This window comes from Elgaria multicarinata, chromosome 11 (assembly GCF_023053635.1).
Source record: "Elgaria multicarinata webbii isolate HBS135686 ecotype San Diego chromosome 11, rElgMul1.1.pri, whole genome shotgun sequence".
Lineage (NCBI taxonomy): Eukaryota > Metazoa > Chordata > Lepidosauria > Squamata > Anguidae > Elgaria > Elgaria multicarinata.
The window spans coordinates 45,885,377-45,904,092 of record NC_086181.1 but is presented as its reverse complement, the minus strand read 5'-3'; the positions used below and the strand labels follow the sequence as shown (position 1 = coordinate 45,904,092).

General features: G+C 51.0%; 1 protein-coding gene across 1 annotated transcript; it reads right to left on the bottom strand.

Annotated features, from left to right (window-relative positions):
* Positions 1 to 1,692: 1,692 nt before the first annotated feature.
* Positions 1,693 to 17,962, bottom strand: SHBG (sex hormone binding globulin). The gene is made up of 8 exons (XM_063138648.1): positions 17,792 to 17,962; positions 14,965 to 15,080; positions 14,289 to 14,478; positions 13,885 to 14,046; positions 12,239 to 12,407; positions 8,201 to 8,346; positions 5,548 to 5,767; positions 1,693 to 2,250 (listed from the first exon to the last, which is right to left on the bottom strand). The coding sequence occupies exons 1-8, from the start codon at positions 17,891 to 17,893 to the stop codon at positions 2,072 to 2,074; spliced, it is 1,284 nt and encodes a 427-aa protein (XP_062994718.1). The 5' UTR covers positions 17,894 to 17,962; the 3' UTR covers positions 1,693 to 2,071.
* Positions 17,963 to 18,716: the final 754 nt, after the last annotated feature.

Here is an 18,716-nt window from a genome sequence, read left to right as displayed (position 1 = left end):
AGAAATTCTGACCTCCAAAATGGTGCCATGAGCCTGCTCAGTGGAGCAGCAGCAGCAGAGAAAAAGACGCATCAATCTTTTTCCAGACCATCACCGCTCCTCCAAAGGCTCGTCTGAGTCACTCACCGAGACTCACCTTATTGCCCTTGGGGTATGCGTAGAATCGTAGAATCATAGAATAGCAGAGTTGGAAAGGGCCTACAAGGCCATCGAGTCCAACCCCCTGCTCAGTGCAGGAATCCACCCTAAAGCATCCCTGACAGATGGTTGTCCAGTTGCCTCTTGAAGGCCTCTAGTGTGGGAGAGCCCACAACCTCCCTAGGTCACTGGTTCCATTGTCGTACTGCTCTAACAGTCAGGAGGTTTTTCCTGCTGTCCAACCGGAATCTGGCTTCTTGTCACTTCAGCCCGTTATTCCGTGTCCTGCACTCTGGGAGGATTGAGAAGAGATCCTGGCCCTCCTCTGTGTGACAACTTTTTAAGTCTTTGAAGAGTGCTATCATGTCTCCCCTAAGTCTTCTCTTCTCCAGGCTAAACATGCCCAGTTCTTTCAGTCTCTCTTCATAGGGCTGTTTCCAGACCCCCAATCATCCTGGTTGCACTGGAACAACAGTGAGGAAAGGCGCACCTGCTCTCCTCAGGCTACCGGAGTCCCATGCAATGCAAAGGAGTTTGGTGAGCTTGGCTGCTTGTGGTCAGACCTTTAGGGTAAGCGCAGGGCAGAGCTGCTGGGTTATTTGTGGGGGAAGAAAGAGAGTTTTCTGGGGGACAGGAGGGAGCGAGCGAGTGGGGGATGAGGGGGTGAAGAAGAGGAAAGGAGAGAGGCGAGAAAGGAAAGGAAAGTCACTCCCCCCAAAAATTTGGGTTGCAAGCCTCAAATCTGTTACTTGGAAGTCAGTTGCAGTGAATTTAAGATGGCTGGTTTTACAGCTGTTGATGTTTTAATTGAAAAATTGGGCTTTGCAAAAATTGGGCTTTATATAGTGCTCAGTTTTTTAAAAAAATGCTACCACCCATACCCCCCCCCAAAATTGTCCCGGTTTTGTGGATTCAGAATACGGCAACCCTAATCGCAGCGTTCTGACAAGCGTGCATTTCAAGGAATGACTGCGTTTTGCTTTTAAAATGTAACCTAAGTGAAGTTCACATCAAAATGCAAACCAAATTAATTTCTCTCGCGTTCCCTAGAGCAGCTTTTCTCAACCTGGGGCACTCCAGATGTGTTGGACTGCACCTCCCAGAATGCCCCAGCCAGCTGGCTGGGGCATTCTGGGAGTTGTAGTCCAACACATCTGGAGCGCCCCAGGTTGAGAAAGGCTGCCCTAGAGGGACACGCCACCCACCCACCCCTGTGTACTTTCAATGCTCCCTGGCCCCTCACCAAATATTACAAGCCTGCGTCTGTATCTCTCCAGCCTGTATCTTGAGGAAGATACCTTTCGGGCTGGTATACACTAAAGTAACTTCCTCTGCAACACCTTTTCTCCTTCCCTGGTGAGTCAGGAATGATACTAAACTGACCGTAATATGACCCTTTCTTTTCATTCATCTGCATTTCATGTTTAGCTCGTGTATCCCACGTCCTGGCCTGCTAGGAGTTTAAGGCTGTAATCCTACGGTCACTTACTTGAGAGTTGGCCCAATAAAGAGCAGGGCTTACTTCTGAGTACACAGAAGATTGTGCCGCACATGTTTTAAACTGTAGACGCTTTATTTCATTTTATTATTCCTGCCCAAAAGCGTTGGCCAGCTGCCCTCCTCTGCAGAGGACAGCCTTTATCTTTTGGTGAACTGGCAGAAGACAGTGGTCTATTTGAAGAGGGGTCTGCTCCAAGATAAAGAGCCTTCAGTCGGGGTCTCGAAGTCAACCCGTCACACTTCGCGGCACGCTGGGTCACAGTTGAGATGTGTCGAACTTCTACTTAAATGACAGTTACTATTTCTAAGTTAGCACCTACACCCATAGATTTGCATAGGTAAATGTTATGCAAATTGCTCTCTTCTTTTTTTGGCGTCGGACAGTCGTGCTGCTGACAAAAAGGGACCTTGCGTTGTTGCCGCAGCACGCCGTTTAATGCTTGAGGTCTGCGCTGATTTTGCCCCCATCGCCTCCGGGGCAACTGTGTGCCCAGATGGAGTTGCTCCTGAATTGGGCTGAGTCGAAGTCCAGCTCCTGGCCTTGCACCTTTATCCCACGCAGGCAGCCGCGGAAATAATGTCCCTCCTGGGCTGGTACAGATAATTTCTGCCCTGGAAAAGAAACGCATGGCTCATTTCCGAGCCCAATTCAAGGTGCTGGTTTTGACCTATAAAGCCCTACACGGCTTGGGACCACAATACCTGACGGAACGCCTCTCCCGACGTGAATATACCCGGTCACTACGTTCAACATCTAAGGTCCTCCTCCGGGTGCCTACTCCGAGAGAGGCTTGGAGTGTGGCAACGAGGGGCGGGGCCTTTTCGGTGGTGGCCCCCAGTCTATGGAACGATCTCCCTGACGAGGCTCGCCTGGCGCCAATGCTGCTATCTTTCCGGCGCCAGGTTAAGACTTTCCTCTTTGCCCAGGTATATGGCGGCACATCTTAATCACCCACATGTTTAGTTTTTTAACGGTTTCTAATGCTTTATGTGTGTATGTTCTGTGTTTTAGAATTTTAAATTTTGTATACTCGTTTTTGTCTTAATTTTAGAATTTCTGTAAACCGCCCAGAGAGCCCTGGCTATGGGAGCGGTATATAAGTGCAATAAATAAATAAATAAATAAATAAATGGTTGACGAAGGCAGAGTGAAGCTTTTTACATACGCCTAGGCTGGGGTTCCCCAAACGTTTCGAGCCCATGGGCACATTTGATAGAGCTTCGGAGGCACTCACATAAACTGGCTGCCGGGCTTGGCCATTCATAAAATGGCTGCCACGATGGCAGGCACATGACGCTCCCTTCCCAGAAGGCAAACTGGTGAGAATGGGCATGTTTAGCCTGGAGAAGAGAAGATTGAGGGGAGACAGGCTAGCACTCCTCAAATACTTGAAAGGTTGTCCCACAGAGGAGGGCCAGGATCTCTTCTCGATCCTCCCAGAGTGCAGGACACGGAATAACGGGCTCAAGTTACAGGGAGCCAGATTCCGGCTGGACATCAGGGAAAATTTCCTGACTGTTAGAGCAGTACGACAATGGAACCAGTGACCTAGGGAGGTGGTGGGCTCTCCCACACTAGTGGCCTTCAAGAGGCAGCTGGACAACCATCTGTCAGGGATGCTTTAGGGTGGATTCCTGCATTGAGCAGGGGGTTAGACTTGATGCCCTTATAGGCCCCTTCCAACTCTGCTATTCTGATTCTATGACTGAACAAAAATCCACCTGTCCAAGGCAGAACGGGATCCAAAACTCAACACCACACTTGGGAAGCCAAGCACAGATGGCACAGGAGTTTGCTTCACAGCATCTCTGTCCCTAGTTTAAAACGATGTTTAAAAATCTGAATGAAATTTTAAAAAAAGAAAAAAAACAGGAGAGGCCAGAAGCTGGGGGAGATATGTGCCAACAGAGGCGTCCACAGCCACTCCAGTGAACATGGGCGCCATGTAGGAGATCCCAGGGGAAAGCAATCATACACAACTAGGTACTTCTTCTTCAAAGAAAGTGTAATTAATACATAGAATCACAGAATCATATAATAGCAGAGTTAGAAGGGGCCTACAAGGCCATCGAGTCCAACCTCTTGCTCAATGCAAGAATCCACCCTAAAGCAACCCTGACAGATGGTTGTCCAGCTGCCTCTTGAAGGCCTCTAGTGTGGGAGAGCCCACAACCTCCCTAGGTAACTGGTTCCATTGTCGTACTGCTCTAACAGTCAGGAAGTTTTTCCTGATGTCCAGCTGGAATCTGACTTCCTGTAACTTGAGCCCGTTATTCCGTGTCCTGCACTCTGGGAGGATCAAGAAGAGATCCTGGCCCTCCTCTGGGTGACAACCTTTTAAGTCTTTGAAGAGTACTCTCATGTCTCCCCTCCATCTTCTCTTCTTCAGGCTAAACATGCCCAGTTCTTTCAGTCTCTCTCCATAGGGCTTTGTTTCCAGACCCCTGATCATCCTGGTTGCACTCCTCTGAACACACTCCAGCTTGTCTGCGTCCTTCTTGAATTGTGGAGCCCAGAACTGGATGCAATATTCTAGCTGAGGCATAACCAGGGCTGAATAGAGAGGAACCAGTACCTCACGTGATTTGGAAGCTATACTTCTATTAATGCAGCCCAAAATAGCATTTGCCTTTCTTGCAACCATATCACACTGTTGGCTCATATTCAGCTTGTGATCTACAACAATTCCAAGATCCTTCTCATTTGTAGTATTGCTGAGCCAAGTATCCCCCATCTTGTAACTGTGCCTTTGGTTTCTATTCCCTAGATGTAGAACTTGGCATTTATCCCTATTAAATTTCATTCTGTTGTTTTCAGCCCAGCACTCCAGCCCATCAAGATCACTTTGAAGTTTGTGCAATGGAGATTGCAAAACACAAGGGGTGGTGAAGTCTTTAACAGGGATGAGATAAATTCATGGAGGGAGGAGAGAAGGGGCGTCATCAGACGAGGGGGGAAAACGCGGTTTCCCCCTGCTTATGTCCCACAATACTTCCTCTTTCCTCACATGGGGGAAGAAAGAGGAAGTAAACAGTGGCCACGTGGCCCATTCAGGGGGCGTTTTTATCGTGCTGCTTTTCCTGCACACGGCAGGAAATGGCGGCACGTTTCGCTTCCCCCCCCTCCAAAAAAACACACACAACGGATTTACTGGGATCTTATTTGTTGCGGAAAGAAGCCCAGAAGGAGCAGGAGGTGGACGGTGGTGTCAAAAGGACCCGTGAAAAACTACGAGTGGGCAAAAACGAGCCTGCGATAAAACGCTCGTCTGGTGATGATCCTCAAGGTCTGCCGGCATCTATTCACCAGGATGTCCCAAGGGACTTCTACGGGCAAATTCATGCACTCTAGCTCTGGCTACCAGATGCTGGAGGTCAACCACACAGAAGAGGGGTGCACTGCTTGCAGTTGGGGCATCCAGGTGGCCACTGTGGGAATCCGGATCCTGGCCTGGATGGACCAGCAGCTTGATCCAGCAGCAGGGCTATATAGTGACATTCTTTGGTAGGGGGGCTCAGCGTCTGGACTGGATGGTCCAAAGCATCTGAAAATCCTTTCCTCCTCCTGCTGCCCACCCTCCTAATCATTCCCAGCTTTTAAAAAAAATGCATCAGTCATTGGCAGGCAGAGTGAGGAGGGGATCATGGGCTATAAGGCATGGAGACTAGCCAATAGGTGCTGATGAAACATTCAGATTAGCAGATCTTCAACAGGGCGTGTTTCAGCCCAAATTATTGCTTGAAGGCAGCGGTCTCCAACCTGGTGCCCTCCAGATGGCTGGGACTGCAACTGCCATCATCCCCAGCCAGGCAGAGCTGAAGTATACAAACCGTGAAGGTATCCTTCTTCAGGTTATCCCAAAGCTTCACCCTGCCATTTTAGTGTGTGTGTGTGTGGGGGGGACATACCAGGCAACCCCCCAATGACGAGGTCTCCCTTCTTGTCCAGCCAGAGCTGCTGCAGGCTTTCAACGTCGTCATCCAAGGCTGGCAGGAGGATCTCATCATCTTCCAGGACCACCGCCAGGTGAGTCGGCGCGAAGCGCAGGAGGAGATGGGACTCCTGGCAGCCCTCGGGGAGCAGCCCGGGCAGAGTGGTGGTCCGATTACCCACTTGGAGCACCAAGTCCTATAGGGCAGAGGGGAAGTCACAGGGGCTGAGCGAGCGAAGGGGTCCCTGGAACTCACAGACACAGGATGACACAGAGCAGAAAGACGTCCAGAGGCAAAATCCCAGATCCCATTGGGATCCCCCTTCCGGATGGCAGATCTTTGCCGGCGGTGGCCCCGTGGCAGTTCCGCAGGAAAGGCAACCCTCCTGCCCGCCTCCACCTTGCTTGGAGAGACCTTGGTGGCGCAGGGTCAAGATCAAGAGCAGGGGTGCAGAACTGCAGGCACGAGGGCCAAATCCGGCCCTCCGGGTTCTTGAGATGGCCCCACCCCTTCCCCTGACCCCGCCCCCTTTTCCCCAGCCGCCGAACTCTGGGTGGTTTCCCGGGCTTTGCATAATTTTTCTCCCCATTCTACCAGGTCAAAATGCCTCTTTGGGTCCTAATCATTGGTAGGAAGAGCTTTAAGTTAAAACAGGCTGGTTTCTTTTGCCTTTGTGGCTCCGCCCACCAAGAGAATGTCTGTCTGTCCGTCCGTCCGTCCCCTGGGACCTTCTCTGATGTGGAATTTGGGCCTGGGCTAGAGGGAGACGGTCTACTATGCCCCTCCCAGTGCTGGGGCTGCACAAATGCTTCCTACAAACTACAGCAGCCTCCTGGCTTTCCCACCCCAGTATCCTTCTCTCGAGCTGGACACTTGCCCAAGCATCCTCTTATGCCATTGGCCACCTACACACACACATCGGAAGAGCCGTGCTGGATCACACCTCTCCAGCCCAGCATTCTCGCACCGTAGCCAGCCAGACGCCCCAGTGGGAAGTCCCCAATGTGGGACATAAGCCAGGACGTGTTTCCCCAGCGTACTGCCTCCGATAGGGGCAGTGGTAATATATAGCCACCATGACTAGTAGCCACTGGTAGGCGCTTAAAAGGTTCACAGCCCAGGCCTATAGGACTCACGTTTGCATAAAATGGGCATACGTGTCGATTTCTATCTCTATATGCAAAAGTAGAAATAATGACTAGGCTTTGTTTAAATTTCACGAGAGGCAAAAACCGGCTAATTCATTTCTCGTCCAAATCGTCTCAAAGAAAATGAATTCTTCTGTTCCTTTGCACGCTGCCCTAGAACATCTCAAACCAATGGATAAAAAGTCGTCCCCCCCCCCCACAAGCTTAATTACCAGGCAGGGAGATGGTTGTTGTTGTTGTTTTAACGGGGGGGGGGGGGTTTGCAGCATGTGGGTTAATGCTTGCCTCCCCAGCTGTAACCCCCCTTGAAAATCGCCCTCTGCATGGTGAGTAAACTCACGGGGCAGCAGTTGGGGAGGAATCCACTTCGAGTTCTGATAAATAGATAGGGGCCAGCCCCACCCTCCGTCCCCTCCCCTCCTTTCAATGGAGGTACTGTTAGCGGATGGTTCGGCTGTCCGGCTAGGTGATGTTCACCCTGTTCTGGAGGGGGCTGCACTCCCCCTAAAGGATCGGGTCCATAGTTTGGGGGTGCCCTTGGATCCAGAACTGTCACTTGAGGCACAGGTGAACTCAGTGGCAAAGAGCACCTTTTATCAGCTTAGGCTGATATACCACCTGCGCCCTTCTCTGGACAGAGAGAGCCTAGCTACAGTGATCCATGCTCCGATAACCTCTCGTTTGGATTACTGCAACACGTTATACGTGGGGCTGCCTTTGAAAACGGTCCGGAAACTTCAATTGGTACAAAACAGGGCAGCACGGTTACTAACAGGGACTGGCCGGCGAGACCACATCACGCCAGTCCTTTTCCAGCTTCACTGGCTGCCAGTCCAGGTCCGGGCCCGATTCAAAGTGCTGGTACTAACATTTAAAGCCCTAAACAGCTTGGGGCCAGGCTATCCGAAGGAACGCCTCCTCCCATATGTACCTGCCCAGACCCTAAGGTCATCCTCAGGGGGTCCTTCTCCGCGAGCCCCTGCCCAAGGAAGTGAGGCGGGTGGCTACCAGGAGCAGGGCCTTCTCTACTGTGGCATCCTGGCTGTGGAATGAGCTCCCTAAGGAGGTTCGCTTAGCACCTACATTACATTCTTTTAGACACCAGGTGAAGACCTTTTTATTCTCCCAGTATTTTAACAGTCCATAAATTAATTTTAACTTTGCTGGTTTAAATTTGTATTTTTGCATTGCTGCTGTTTTTATCTTGGTTGGGCTTTCGTACTGTATTTTATATTATGGTTTTACAGTGTTGTTTTATACTTTGAATTGTCTTAATTTTGTAAACCGACCAGAGAGCTCCGGCTATTAGGCGGTATAGAAATGCAATCAATCAATCAATCAGGATGCAGTCCCCTCCCCGCCAGCATCCTCTGGACATGGGACATCTCACCTGCCCCCGCCCCCAGCCTTTTGGGGCGTGGGTTTCCCACCCCAAAGGGGCAGCTGCTCCTAGTGAGCTCCGCTCCATCAGTGGCTCTCACCGTGTGCTGTACGTCCAAGCGGAACACCGGCGTCTGCCTCGGGGCGGAGACAGCCATCAGAGTCGCCGACTGCAGGGCTGCCTTGACCCACATCTCCACCGTCAGGGACCAGCTCCCACTGGCTGAGTTGAGTCCTGTGGGGAGAGCTGAAAGGGGAAGAGCCATGGAAGCCGGTTAGCGGACGGACGTCCGGGGGCTTCGGAACCATTCTTGATAGGAGGGACTCTCAGGAGGGAGACAGGGAGGCCACTGAGGACGCGAGGAGAGCCGCACTGGACCAGACCCCTCGCATCCAGCTTTTCTGTCCCCAGCATTCTTGGCCCCAATGCCAAGCCCACAAGTGGGGCAAATGGAGCACCCTCCCACTGGCGCTCCTCAGGGACACGTAGGCAGAGGCGTGCTGCTGCCTGACCCCCGAGGTTGCATCAAGGCCGGCGTCATGGGTAGGCCTGGTCAGGCCTCTGCCAGGGGGCCCACACTCCGGGCCTGCGGGGAAAAGCTCCCCATCGCTCCTGCTTCTCTTCCCTGTTGCAGCCTGCTTGTTCTCCTGCCTCCTGCTGCGGCCCAGACCACGGTGGTGGTGAGGAGCAGGAGAAGCCTCCTTGCTCGCTGGCTCTCTGCCTGACAAGCAAGCAAGGGCTAGCCGTGAAAAGAGAGACGAGGAGGAGCAAGGACAGCTGGGGATCATGGCCGTGAGAAGGTAGATTCACTGACGGAGGGGAGGCCGTTGGAGGTGGCTTCCCCATATCTGTTTCAACAGATACGAGAAGATATTTTTACCCCATCTGTCTGTCCCCCTAACACAGCCTTCCTCAACCTGGGGCGCTCCAGATGTGTTGGACTACAACTCCCAGGCATTCTGGGAGATGCAGTCCAACACATCTGGAGCGCCCCAGGTTGAGGAAGGCTGCCCTAACAGAACCCCCCAGAGTAGCTAAAAAAAACACCAACGTTTGAAAAGCACCCACTACTATTACAAAACCATTTTTGACTGGTAAATCACCAATAATTTTTTGAGCAGAGATGCTCAAAATGTCAGTTGCTTTCTAGTAATAGTACAGCCTCCTTCTCGAATCTGGAGCCCTCCAGAATGGCGGGACTACAATTCCCAAGCCCCTTCAAAACCTGAGGATGGCGTTGGCTAGCACAGGGGTCCCCAACCCCTGGGCCACGGACCGGTCCCAGTCCATGGCCTGTTAGGAACTGGGCTGCGCAAGTGAGCTGCTTTCACCCACCCCCACCCCAGAGAACCTGGGCGCAGGGCGCCATCTCGCCTGCCCAGCCAAAGCAAAGCCAGGACACTGGGGGGGGGGGGCAGCTTCGGAATGGTGCGCCCGGCCGGAAGCCGCTCTGGGAGAGCAACTTCCGGGCGCTCCGTTCCGAAGCCGCCCGCCCGCCCCAGCGTCTTGGCTTCACTTCAGCTGGGCACCCACCCAGCCAAAGCAAAGCCAGGATGCTGGAGTGGGGGGGGGGGAGCTTCCCAAAACCATCCCCTCAACCCCCCACCCCAGTCCGTGGAAAAATGGTCTTCCACGAAACCGGTCCCTGATGCCAAAAAGGTTGGGGACCACTGGGCTAGCAGCCATCCTGACTAGAAGTAGGGTGACCAACTGTCAGGATTTCCCAGGGCTTGTCCGGGTTTTTGTTCTATCCTGGGTGTCGGGGGGTGGGGGTGGATTTTCTGCAATTTTCTATAATGTCCTGGAATCCATTCCCACCCCTACACTGGGTGTCCTTTTTTTTTGGTTTCCCAAATATGGTCACCCTACTATTCAACCGACCTGTAATGCCTGCGTATTACTCCACTACATACAATTTCTCCACTCCAACAAGGTGGAGAACACATTGATCATCGCTGTGGCTATGATGCCGACACATTTATTTACCACTCTGCGTTGGGTGCTGCCTTGGTGCTTGGGCTTCTAGTAATCCCTACTGCTCCCACAAAGAGTATTACTACTAGGGCCAGTGTGGTGTAGTGGCTAAGGTGTTGGACTGGGAGTCCGGAGAACTGAGTTCTAGTCCCCACTCGGCCATGGAAAACCCACTAGGTGCCTTTGGGCCCATCACAGACTCTCAGCCCAACCTACCTCACAGGGTTGTTGTTGTGAGGATAAAATGGAGAGGAGGAGGATTATGTACGTCGCCTTGGGTTCCTTGGAGGGGAAAAGGTGGCATATAAATGAAATAAATAAAAAGTACTAAGTCTACTGCTAGGATGGCTAAACTACTAAGAATTCCTAACAACATCATTGGTGCTATACTATTACTAGAATGCAACTGACTAGAAGGTAATTGTAGAGTGTGGTGATCTTTCTACAAGACATCTCAAGCAGATGATGATGATGATGACAGATATGAGAAGGTATTTTTACCCCATCTTTCTGTCCCCCTAACAGAACACACACACACACAGGGTAGCTAAAAAACTCACAATGTTTGAAAAGCACCCACTACTATTACAAAACCATTTTTGATTGGAAGATCGCCAGTAATTTTTTGAGCAGGGATGCTACTACTACAGCCTCCTTAGAATCATAGAATAGCAGAGTTGGAAGGGGCCTAAAGGCCATCGAGTCCATCCCCCTGCTCAATGCAGGAATCCACCCTAAAGCATCCCTGACAGGTGGTTGTCCAGCTGCCTCTTGAAGGACTCTAATGTGGGAGAGCCCACCACCTCCCTAGGTAACTGATTCCATTGTCATACTGCTCTAACAGTCAGGAAGTTTTTCCTGATGTCCAGCCGGAATCTGACTTCCTGTAACTTCAGCCCATTACTCCGTGTCCTGCACTCTGGGAGGATCGAGAAGAGATCCTGGCCCTCCTCTGTAAGACAACATTTTAAGTATTTGAAGAGTGCTATCATGTCTCCCCTCAGCCTTCTCTTCTCCAGGCTAAACATGCCCAGTTCTTTCAGTCTCTCTTCATAGGCCTTTGTTTCCAGACCCCTGATCATCCTGGTTGCCCTCCTCTGAACACGCTTCAGCTTGTCTGCGTCCTTCTTGAATTGTGGAGCCCAGAACTGGGCGCAATACTCTAGATGAGGCCTAACCAGGGCCGAATAGAGAGGAACCAGTACCTCACGTGATTTGGAAGCTATACTTCTATTAATGCAGCCCAAAATAGCATTGGCCTTTCTTGCAGCCATATCGCACTGTTGGCTCATATTCAACTTGTGATCTACAACAATTCCAAGATCCTTCTCGTTTGTAGTATTGCTGAGCCATGTATCCCCCATCTTGTAACTGTGCATTTGGTTTCTATTTCCTAGATGTAGAACTTGGCATTTATCGCTATTAAATTTCATTCTGTTGTTTTCAGCCCAGCACTCCAGCCTATCAAGATCCCTTTGAAGTTTGTTTCTGTCTTCCAGGGTATTAGCTATCCCACCCAATTTTGTGTCATCTGCAAATTTGATAAGCGTTCCCTGCACTTCCTCGTCCATATCATTCATAAAAATGTTGAAGAGCCCTGGGCCCAGGACTGAGCCCTGCGGTACCCCACTCGTTGCCTCTCCCCAGTTTGAGAAGCTTCCATTGATCAGCACTCTTTGAGTCCGATTCTGTAGCCGACTGAGAATCCAGTTAAGCTAGTTTGTTAATCAGGATATCATGGGGCACTTTGTCAAAAGCTTTGCTCGAACCTGGAACCCTCCAGATGTAGTCCCGCCCATCTAGAGGGCAGCAAGTTCGAGAAGGTGGTACTAGTAGCTCATTGATCAAAGTACAAATATTCCACGGAGGATAAATATGCAGATGCCTACCTTTCTGTACCAGGGCACACCCACTCGCAAAGTCTAAAAGCAGCAAAGGTGGCAGCAATCGTACTGAACGTGGCGCGGCTTACTCCTGAGTAAACCTGCATGGGGCCTGAATGTTTATCGGTTTCTGCTGCGTACATCTTTGCTTCCTGTGAGCGCCTCCAAAGTCAGGTCGCAAAGGGCTAGCCGTGTGCTGAGAGACGGAGACGCACAGGATCCCAGCTCTCCTCGCGCCTCAGTCCCGCTCTGCCCTGGGTAAGGGGTCTCCCCAGCTGTACCTGACAGAGAGAAGGTGGCCAGTCCATCTCCTGGAAAGAAGCTGCCAGGCCGGATGGTGGGGAAACAGCCTTTGATGCCTTTGTCCTCCAGGGATGCAGCTTCCTGCCACTCTGAGGTCTTATTTAGCCAGTTCCAGTGCCTTATGCATCCGTCCATGGCTGTGTTCAGCTACGAGGGAAGGAAAGGGAGGAGGGATAAAGTAGCATTCTCCTCCACAGTGCAAAAAGCCCACCTGGGCCCTGCTCTTTCCATAGAATGACCTTCCCTAACCTGGTGTGTCCAGATGTGTTGGGCAACACATCTGGAGAGTATTTTAACTGGCGGCTCACAACCCACACCGGGGTGGGGTGGGGAACTTCTGGGGTCAGCAGGGCCCATTTGGAATATCAAGACAGTGTCATGGGCACTGTCACAAAATGGCTTCCATAGTGGGCGTGGCCAATCACTCACCACCTGTTTCCCAGAAGGCAAACTGGAGAGGCTAAAAGAAAAGGAACTTGCTCCAAACACCTAATGAACAAGACAGAGGTTGGGGTCTGAGCTCCGAATTACAAAAACCACATTTTTCTGCTCCAACGTTCATTTCACAGAAAACAATCTGTTGAGTTTCAGGCCTGAAGCATTCTTGGAAATAAAGATGTGATTTGCTTTGCAATATGGTGGTTTTCCAGTTAAAAAAAATTGTTGATTTTTTTTAAAAAAATCTTTAACAAATAAAATAAAAACCAGGATGGAAAAGAGGTGTCCTTGGGCATCAGGAGAGGCGTCCCGCATTGCTGAGTAGCAATCTGCCCTAAGGTGAGTTGTAACAGCAACACCACCATGCAAATCTGGGGGTAAAAAAAATGAAAACAAAAAGAGGTTCTCCAAATGCATGTTTAGGTAGTGTGACCATATGGAAAAGGGGAACAGGGCTCCTGTATTTTTAGCAGTTGTATTGAAAAGGAAATTTCAGCAGGCATCCTTTGTATACTCGCAGCACCTGGTGAAATCCCCTCTTCATCACAACAGTTATAGCTGCAGGAGCCTTGCCCTCTTTTGTATCTGGTCACTCTAGTATAGCTGATGCAGCAAGAGTTTTAAGGTAAAATATGCTGGTATTTTAGAGCTCTGCCTAGTGTGACCAGATACAAAAGAGGGCAGGTCTCCTGCAGCTTTAACTGTTGTGATGAAGAGGGCATTTCACCAGGTGCTGCATGTATACAAAAGACGCCTGCTGAAATTCCCTTTTCTAGACAACTGTTAAAGATACAGGAGCCCTGTCCTCCTTTCCATAGGGTCACCCTATGTTTGGGCCAAGGGTCTGGTCAGGCTGCGGATGTCTGTTTCACACAGGCTGCAGCGTTTCAGATGGGCATCTCTTCCAGCCCACGTGGGAGATGCTGTGGTCGCCGTCGAGCAGTGGAGGCTGGTGTCTCTGATGTCAGTGGGGGCGGTGAATCCACTCTGGGTTTCCACCAGAACTGCAATGCAGGGGTCCAACTCTATCCAGAACTCTAAAGGAACATCACATCTTGGCGACCTCCTTTAGAGTTCTGACCGAAACTCAGAGTGGATTCTCCGCCCCACTGGCGTCAGAGCCACCACCCTCCACTGGCCACAGCTCTTCTCTCATGGAGGAAGTCCGGGGGGTTGGGGGGCTTACCGGAACCAGCAGCTCCTGCATGGGGATGAGCAAGCCTCCGACCCCAATGCGCATTAAGGAGATGTGCTCTTCGATGATAGAATGGGAAACGTGGTTAAGCGTCAGGTAGTCTTCACCGTCCAACTCTAACAGGACAGTGTGTCCTTCATTCTTCACCAGGATCTGTCAGCGGAGGAGTGGAAAAGAAAATGGAAGGCACAACCTCACCCCACCCCCTCAGTACCCTCATTTGGGTGGGTGGGGGAGCCCTCTCAAGGGTGGCTGGTGGCAGGCAGGCTAAATTGCCGCCTGACGTCTCCCAGGTGCCCAGTTCAAGGCCAGCTGCAGGTCAAGAGATGGTATACAAATGGGGTTGCATAAATGACGAACGCCTTCCCACCCCCTCTCCGTCCCGCATTTCGTACCCGATGCCACCGGCCGTCGTTGAGCCGCTGCCCCCCAGACACGGTGATCTTCGTGATGTTGTTGTGGATTTGCATTTCGAGTTTCCCCTGGCGCAAGGCCAGGATGAACCAGTCCACGCTGGGGTTCGTGTCCCCGTAGAAAATCAGGCCTTCTGGGTCCAAGGTGCGGAAGTCAAAGAAGGAGGTAGCGCTGGGAAGAGGGAATTAGGATCTGAGGACTTGGATGGCAAGGCAAGAGAATCCAGGCGTTCTCCGTGGTGGCTGGGTGGTGGCAGGGCTAGGGCGACCCTATGGAAAGGAGGACATGGCTCCTGTGCCTTTAACAGTTGCATAGGAAAGGGAATTCCAGCGGGTGTCATTTGCTTGCCTGCAGCACCGGGTGAAATCCCCTCTCCATCACAGCAGTTAAAGCTGCAGGAGCTATACTAGAGTGACCAGATACAAAAGAAGGCAGGGCTTTATGTGTTCGGTCACTTGGGTTCCCCCTGCCCCCATCGTTGAATTTTTCTGCCTAAGAAAATTGTACCTGTTGAACCTCCTGCCATTCTGCAACAGGTCAAAATAGAGGAATCCGGTCCCATTCCGTTAATTCTAAGCCACTGGCCTCCAGCTGTAGGGATACCAACCTCCACCCCTGCCTCCACACACGCCCACACCCCGTAATTCAAGTGTTTACCTTGTCACTGATTCCAGATCAAGCAACATCGTCGCTGCAGGATAAGAGTCTCCCCATCTCTGTCCAAGGTTCAGAGCATGTGCCTCACCCTTGAGGGACTGGAAGCACTGGTCAGACTGAGAACGAGAGAATGGCTGTTAGCTAGGGTGACCCTATGGAAAGGAGGACAGGGCTTTAACAGTTGTGTAGAAAAGGGAATATTGGCAGGTGTCATTTGTAGGCATGCAGCACCTGGTGAAATCCCCTCTTCATCACAACAGTTAAAGCTGCAGGAGCCCTGCCCTCTTTCTTGTCTGGTCACTCTACAAAAGAGGGCAGGGCTCCTGCAGGTTTTAATTTTTGTACATTGATGGTGCTATATAAATAAATAATAATAATAATAATAATAATGAACAGCCAGGGAGTTTTGGCTATTGGGCGGTATAAAAATGTAATAAATAAATAAATAAACAAAATAAAATAAATAAACTGCTGTGATAAAGAGGGCATTTCACCAGGTGCTGCGTGCGTATAAATGACACCTGCTGAAATCCCCCTTTCGATACAACTATTAAAGATACAGGAGCCGTGTCCTCGTTTTCATAGGGTCACCCTACCATTAGTCCCCAGTTGGCCACTAGGCGGCAGCATCGGGCCACAGAGGACCGCTGTTGCTGGGATGAAAACTCAGAGGGGCTCAATTGCGCCTCGCCGCCACTTGGTGGCAGTGCTGCTCTGTGAAACTTTCATACCTGACCGCCCCCCCCCATCCCCACCCAACCCCCTCTGACAAGTACTTAGAAAAATTAATTCATTAATAGCGGTGCTCGTTGTAAATTCAGCGTTTCTTTCGTGCTCTCCGTCTTGTGGGAATGAAGCCAGTGGACTGTGCTGCTGTTCGAAGAAAAATAAAATAAAACAACTCTCAAAGCGAGATGTTGTGTTTTCTGCCTGTTATTCTTAAAACAGCCAGGATTTGATTATTTATTTAGGAGCGACAAAGGCAGTTAAAGTAGCGCCAGATTTCATTCCCAAGAAACAGCATGTCAAAGCCTAGTCGAGGCGGTAGGCCTGTGTGCACCAGTTGCCGGGGAACATGGGTGGGAGGGTGCTGTTGCACACCATGTCCTGCCTTGTGGGTCCCTGGCCGATGGCTGGTTGGCCCCTGTGTGAACAGAGTGCTGGACTAGGTGGACCCTTGGTCTGATCCAGCATCAGGGCACTTCTGATGCTCTTAAAGCAGAGAAGTCTATGGATCTGTACATAAGGGGTAAGTTCTCCTGCACAGAGATCTGGAGATGATTAATGCTTCACCTCTTGAATGTCTGCTTGTTGTGAAGCAGCCCTAGAGTACGGCTGCCACTTAAGCACGAACTGCAGAATGCACTAAAACAGTGCATTCGAAGCCCTCCAGATGTTCATAGAATCATAGAATAGCAGAGTTGGAAGGGGCCTACAAGGCCATCGAGTCCAATCCCCTGCTCAATGCAGGAATCCACCCTAAAGCATCCCTGACAGATGGCTGCCCAGCTGCCTCTTGAAGGCCTCTAGTGTGGGAGAGCCCACAACCTCCCTAGGGAACCGGTTCCATTGTCGTACTGCTCTAACAGTCAGGAAGTTTTTCCTGATGTCCAGCTGGAATCTGGCTTCCTTTAACTTGAGCCCATTATTCCGTGTTTTGGACTCCCATCATTCCTGACTCTCAGCCCTGCTGGCTCAAGCTAATGGGATTTGACATATTTGGAGGGCACTGGGCCTAGGAAAAGTCCTGGTAGAAAGTCTTATGCAAGACAGGCGGAAATTCAACAGGCAACGTTTCCCCCCATCCCCCTGGGGGAAACTGCATTTGTTCAAATGTTTGCCTGTCACATAAAAAAAGAAGAAAAGAAACGTCTGTCAAGAAAAAGGTGGCACAGATCCTAAATCATGCAGGGCTTTACCCAGCATTCCAAATGTAAGAAAAACTGTGTGAAAGCCCTTTGCAAACCATATAAACCCAGAGCCGTGGGAGCGAAAGAGCAGAGACATATCTTACACCGGCCTCCCCTAACTCAGATGGATTGGACTACAACACCCCTCATCCCCAGCTAGCCTGACCATTGGGGATTGTGGGAGTCAGAAAAAAATCATGCTGTTTTTAACATATTAATGGATTGATTTGTTTTATTGTTCTATTTTATATGTATGGTTTTATCTGTATGCCACCGACACCCTTGTGATACAGGGTGGGATATAAATGTTTTAATAAATAAATAAATAACCCCAGTGCATCTGGAGTGCCTCAGGTTTGGGGAAGCTGTCCTCTTGATGCCTTAGGAAAGCCTCAAGGAAAAACCTCACCTGTTGGGGTCCTGCCTGTCCTGCAGCTGTCAAAGGCCGAGACCAGAGGCTTTGAAAGGGCAGAGTTTAAAAACAACTGTCCGAATCAGGGAGATTTTGGGGCAATCACAAAAACCTCCAGGAAGAGAGAGCAATGATGCAACCCAGAGTTGTATTTTTCTGGACTGGCATTATATGTGTTTTCTCTTCCAAAAAGAAACCTGGGCTCAGTTTGCCCTGGTGCAGATGACCGGCTGTGATAATTTGAAGGGGGCGGGCGGGGAGAAACACTCTGGACATGTGCAGCGACACCCAGTTTTAGTTGCCCCACAGCTGGGCCAAAACATCCAAAGTTTGATTCAGGGCTTAATCTGACCCCAATTGAGATTGGTTGCCCAATGGGGAAGGAGGGCCCCCTCCTAGTGTACCCCAAAATCTCCTGTGTGCAAGAGTGGGAGGGGGCTGTTTTCCAGACCCCTGCCCACGGATAGCCAGGTGAGCCACCTTTGCCCCACCGCCTCCGACTCACCTTGGAATAGTATCTGTTCTCGTTTCCTTCGGACACTTCCCCTGTCTCCCAGGGGGACCCAGGGGCCATGAGAAGCAGCAGCCAAGCCACAATGGAAAACATGATCCGGGAGGGTGGGTAGCCAGCTGCAGAGCCCCAGGGCTTAGGAGGGACTGGAGCCGGAATTGGAAAGCACGGTGGTCAAACACTATTTCTGCACTGTCAGGCATAGTTGTTGACATAAACTCCCCAGGGTCAAGGTCTGCAGTGAGACAGAAGCTTGTGTGGGTGAGAGACGGGATTTCGGGCCCCTGAGGCCTTCCCTGGCCCTCCGCGGGCCGTAGATTCAGCCCAACACCTGTCGTAGTGGTGCAAGAGTCGTCAGACTCGTCTTCACGGGGAGTGACGCTCCTTTGTCGCTTTGGCGCGCCGGGGCCCGTTTGCCATTTGCTTTATTTGAGCGATTGCTAGAAAGCAGCTTTCTCCAAGCAGGGGTCACGAGCTTCGGGAATCTCAGCTTTGCAGAAGCTCATTGGTCAAACTGAAGCAACGGCCCCGGAAAGGGGAGACCACACGCCTCGCAAGAAGTGCTTTGCAAGGCTCCGGGAGAGGAGGAGGAATAGGACAGGCGTGACGCGCGCTGCAAGTTCTGCTGTGTTAAGTCACAAGATCATAGAATCATAGAATAGCAGAGTTGGAAGGGGCCTACAAGGCCATCGAGTCCAACCCCCTGCTCAATGCAGGAATCCACCCTAAAGCAGCCCTGACAGATGCTTGTCCAGCAGCCTCTTGAAGGCCTCGAGTGTGGGAGAAGAGCCCACAACCTCACCAGGCAACTGATTCCATTGTCGTACTGCTCTAACAGTCAGGAAGTTTTTCCTGATGTCCAGCCGGAATCTGACTTCCTGTAACTTGAGCCCGTTATTCCATGTCCTGCACTCTGGGA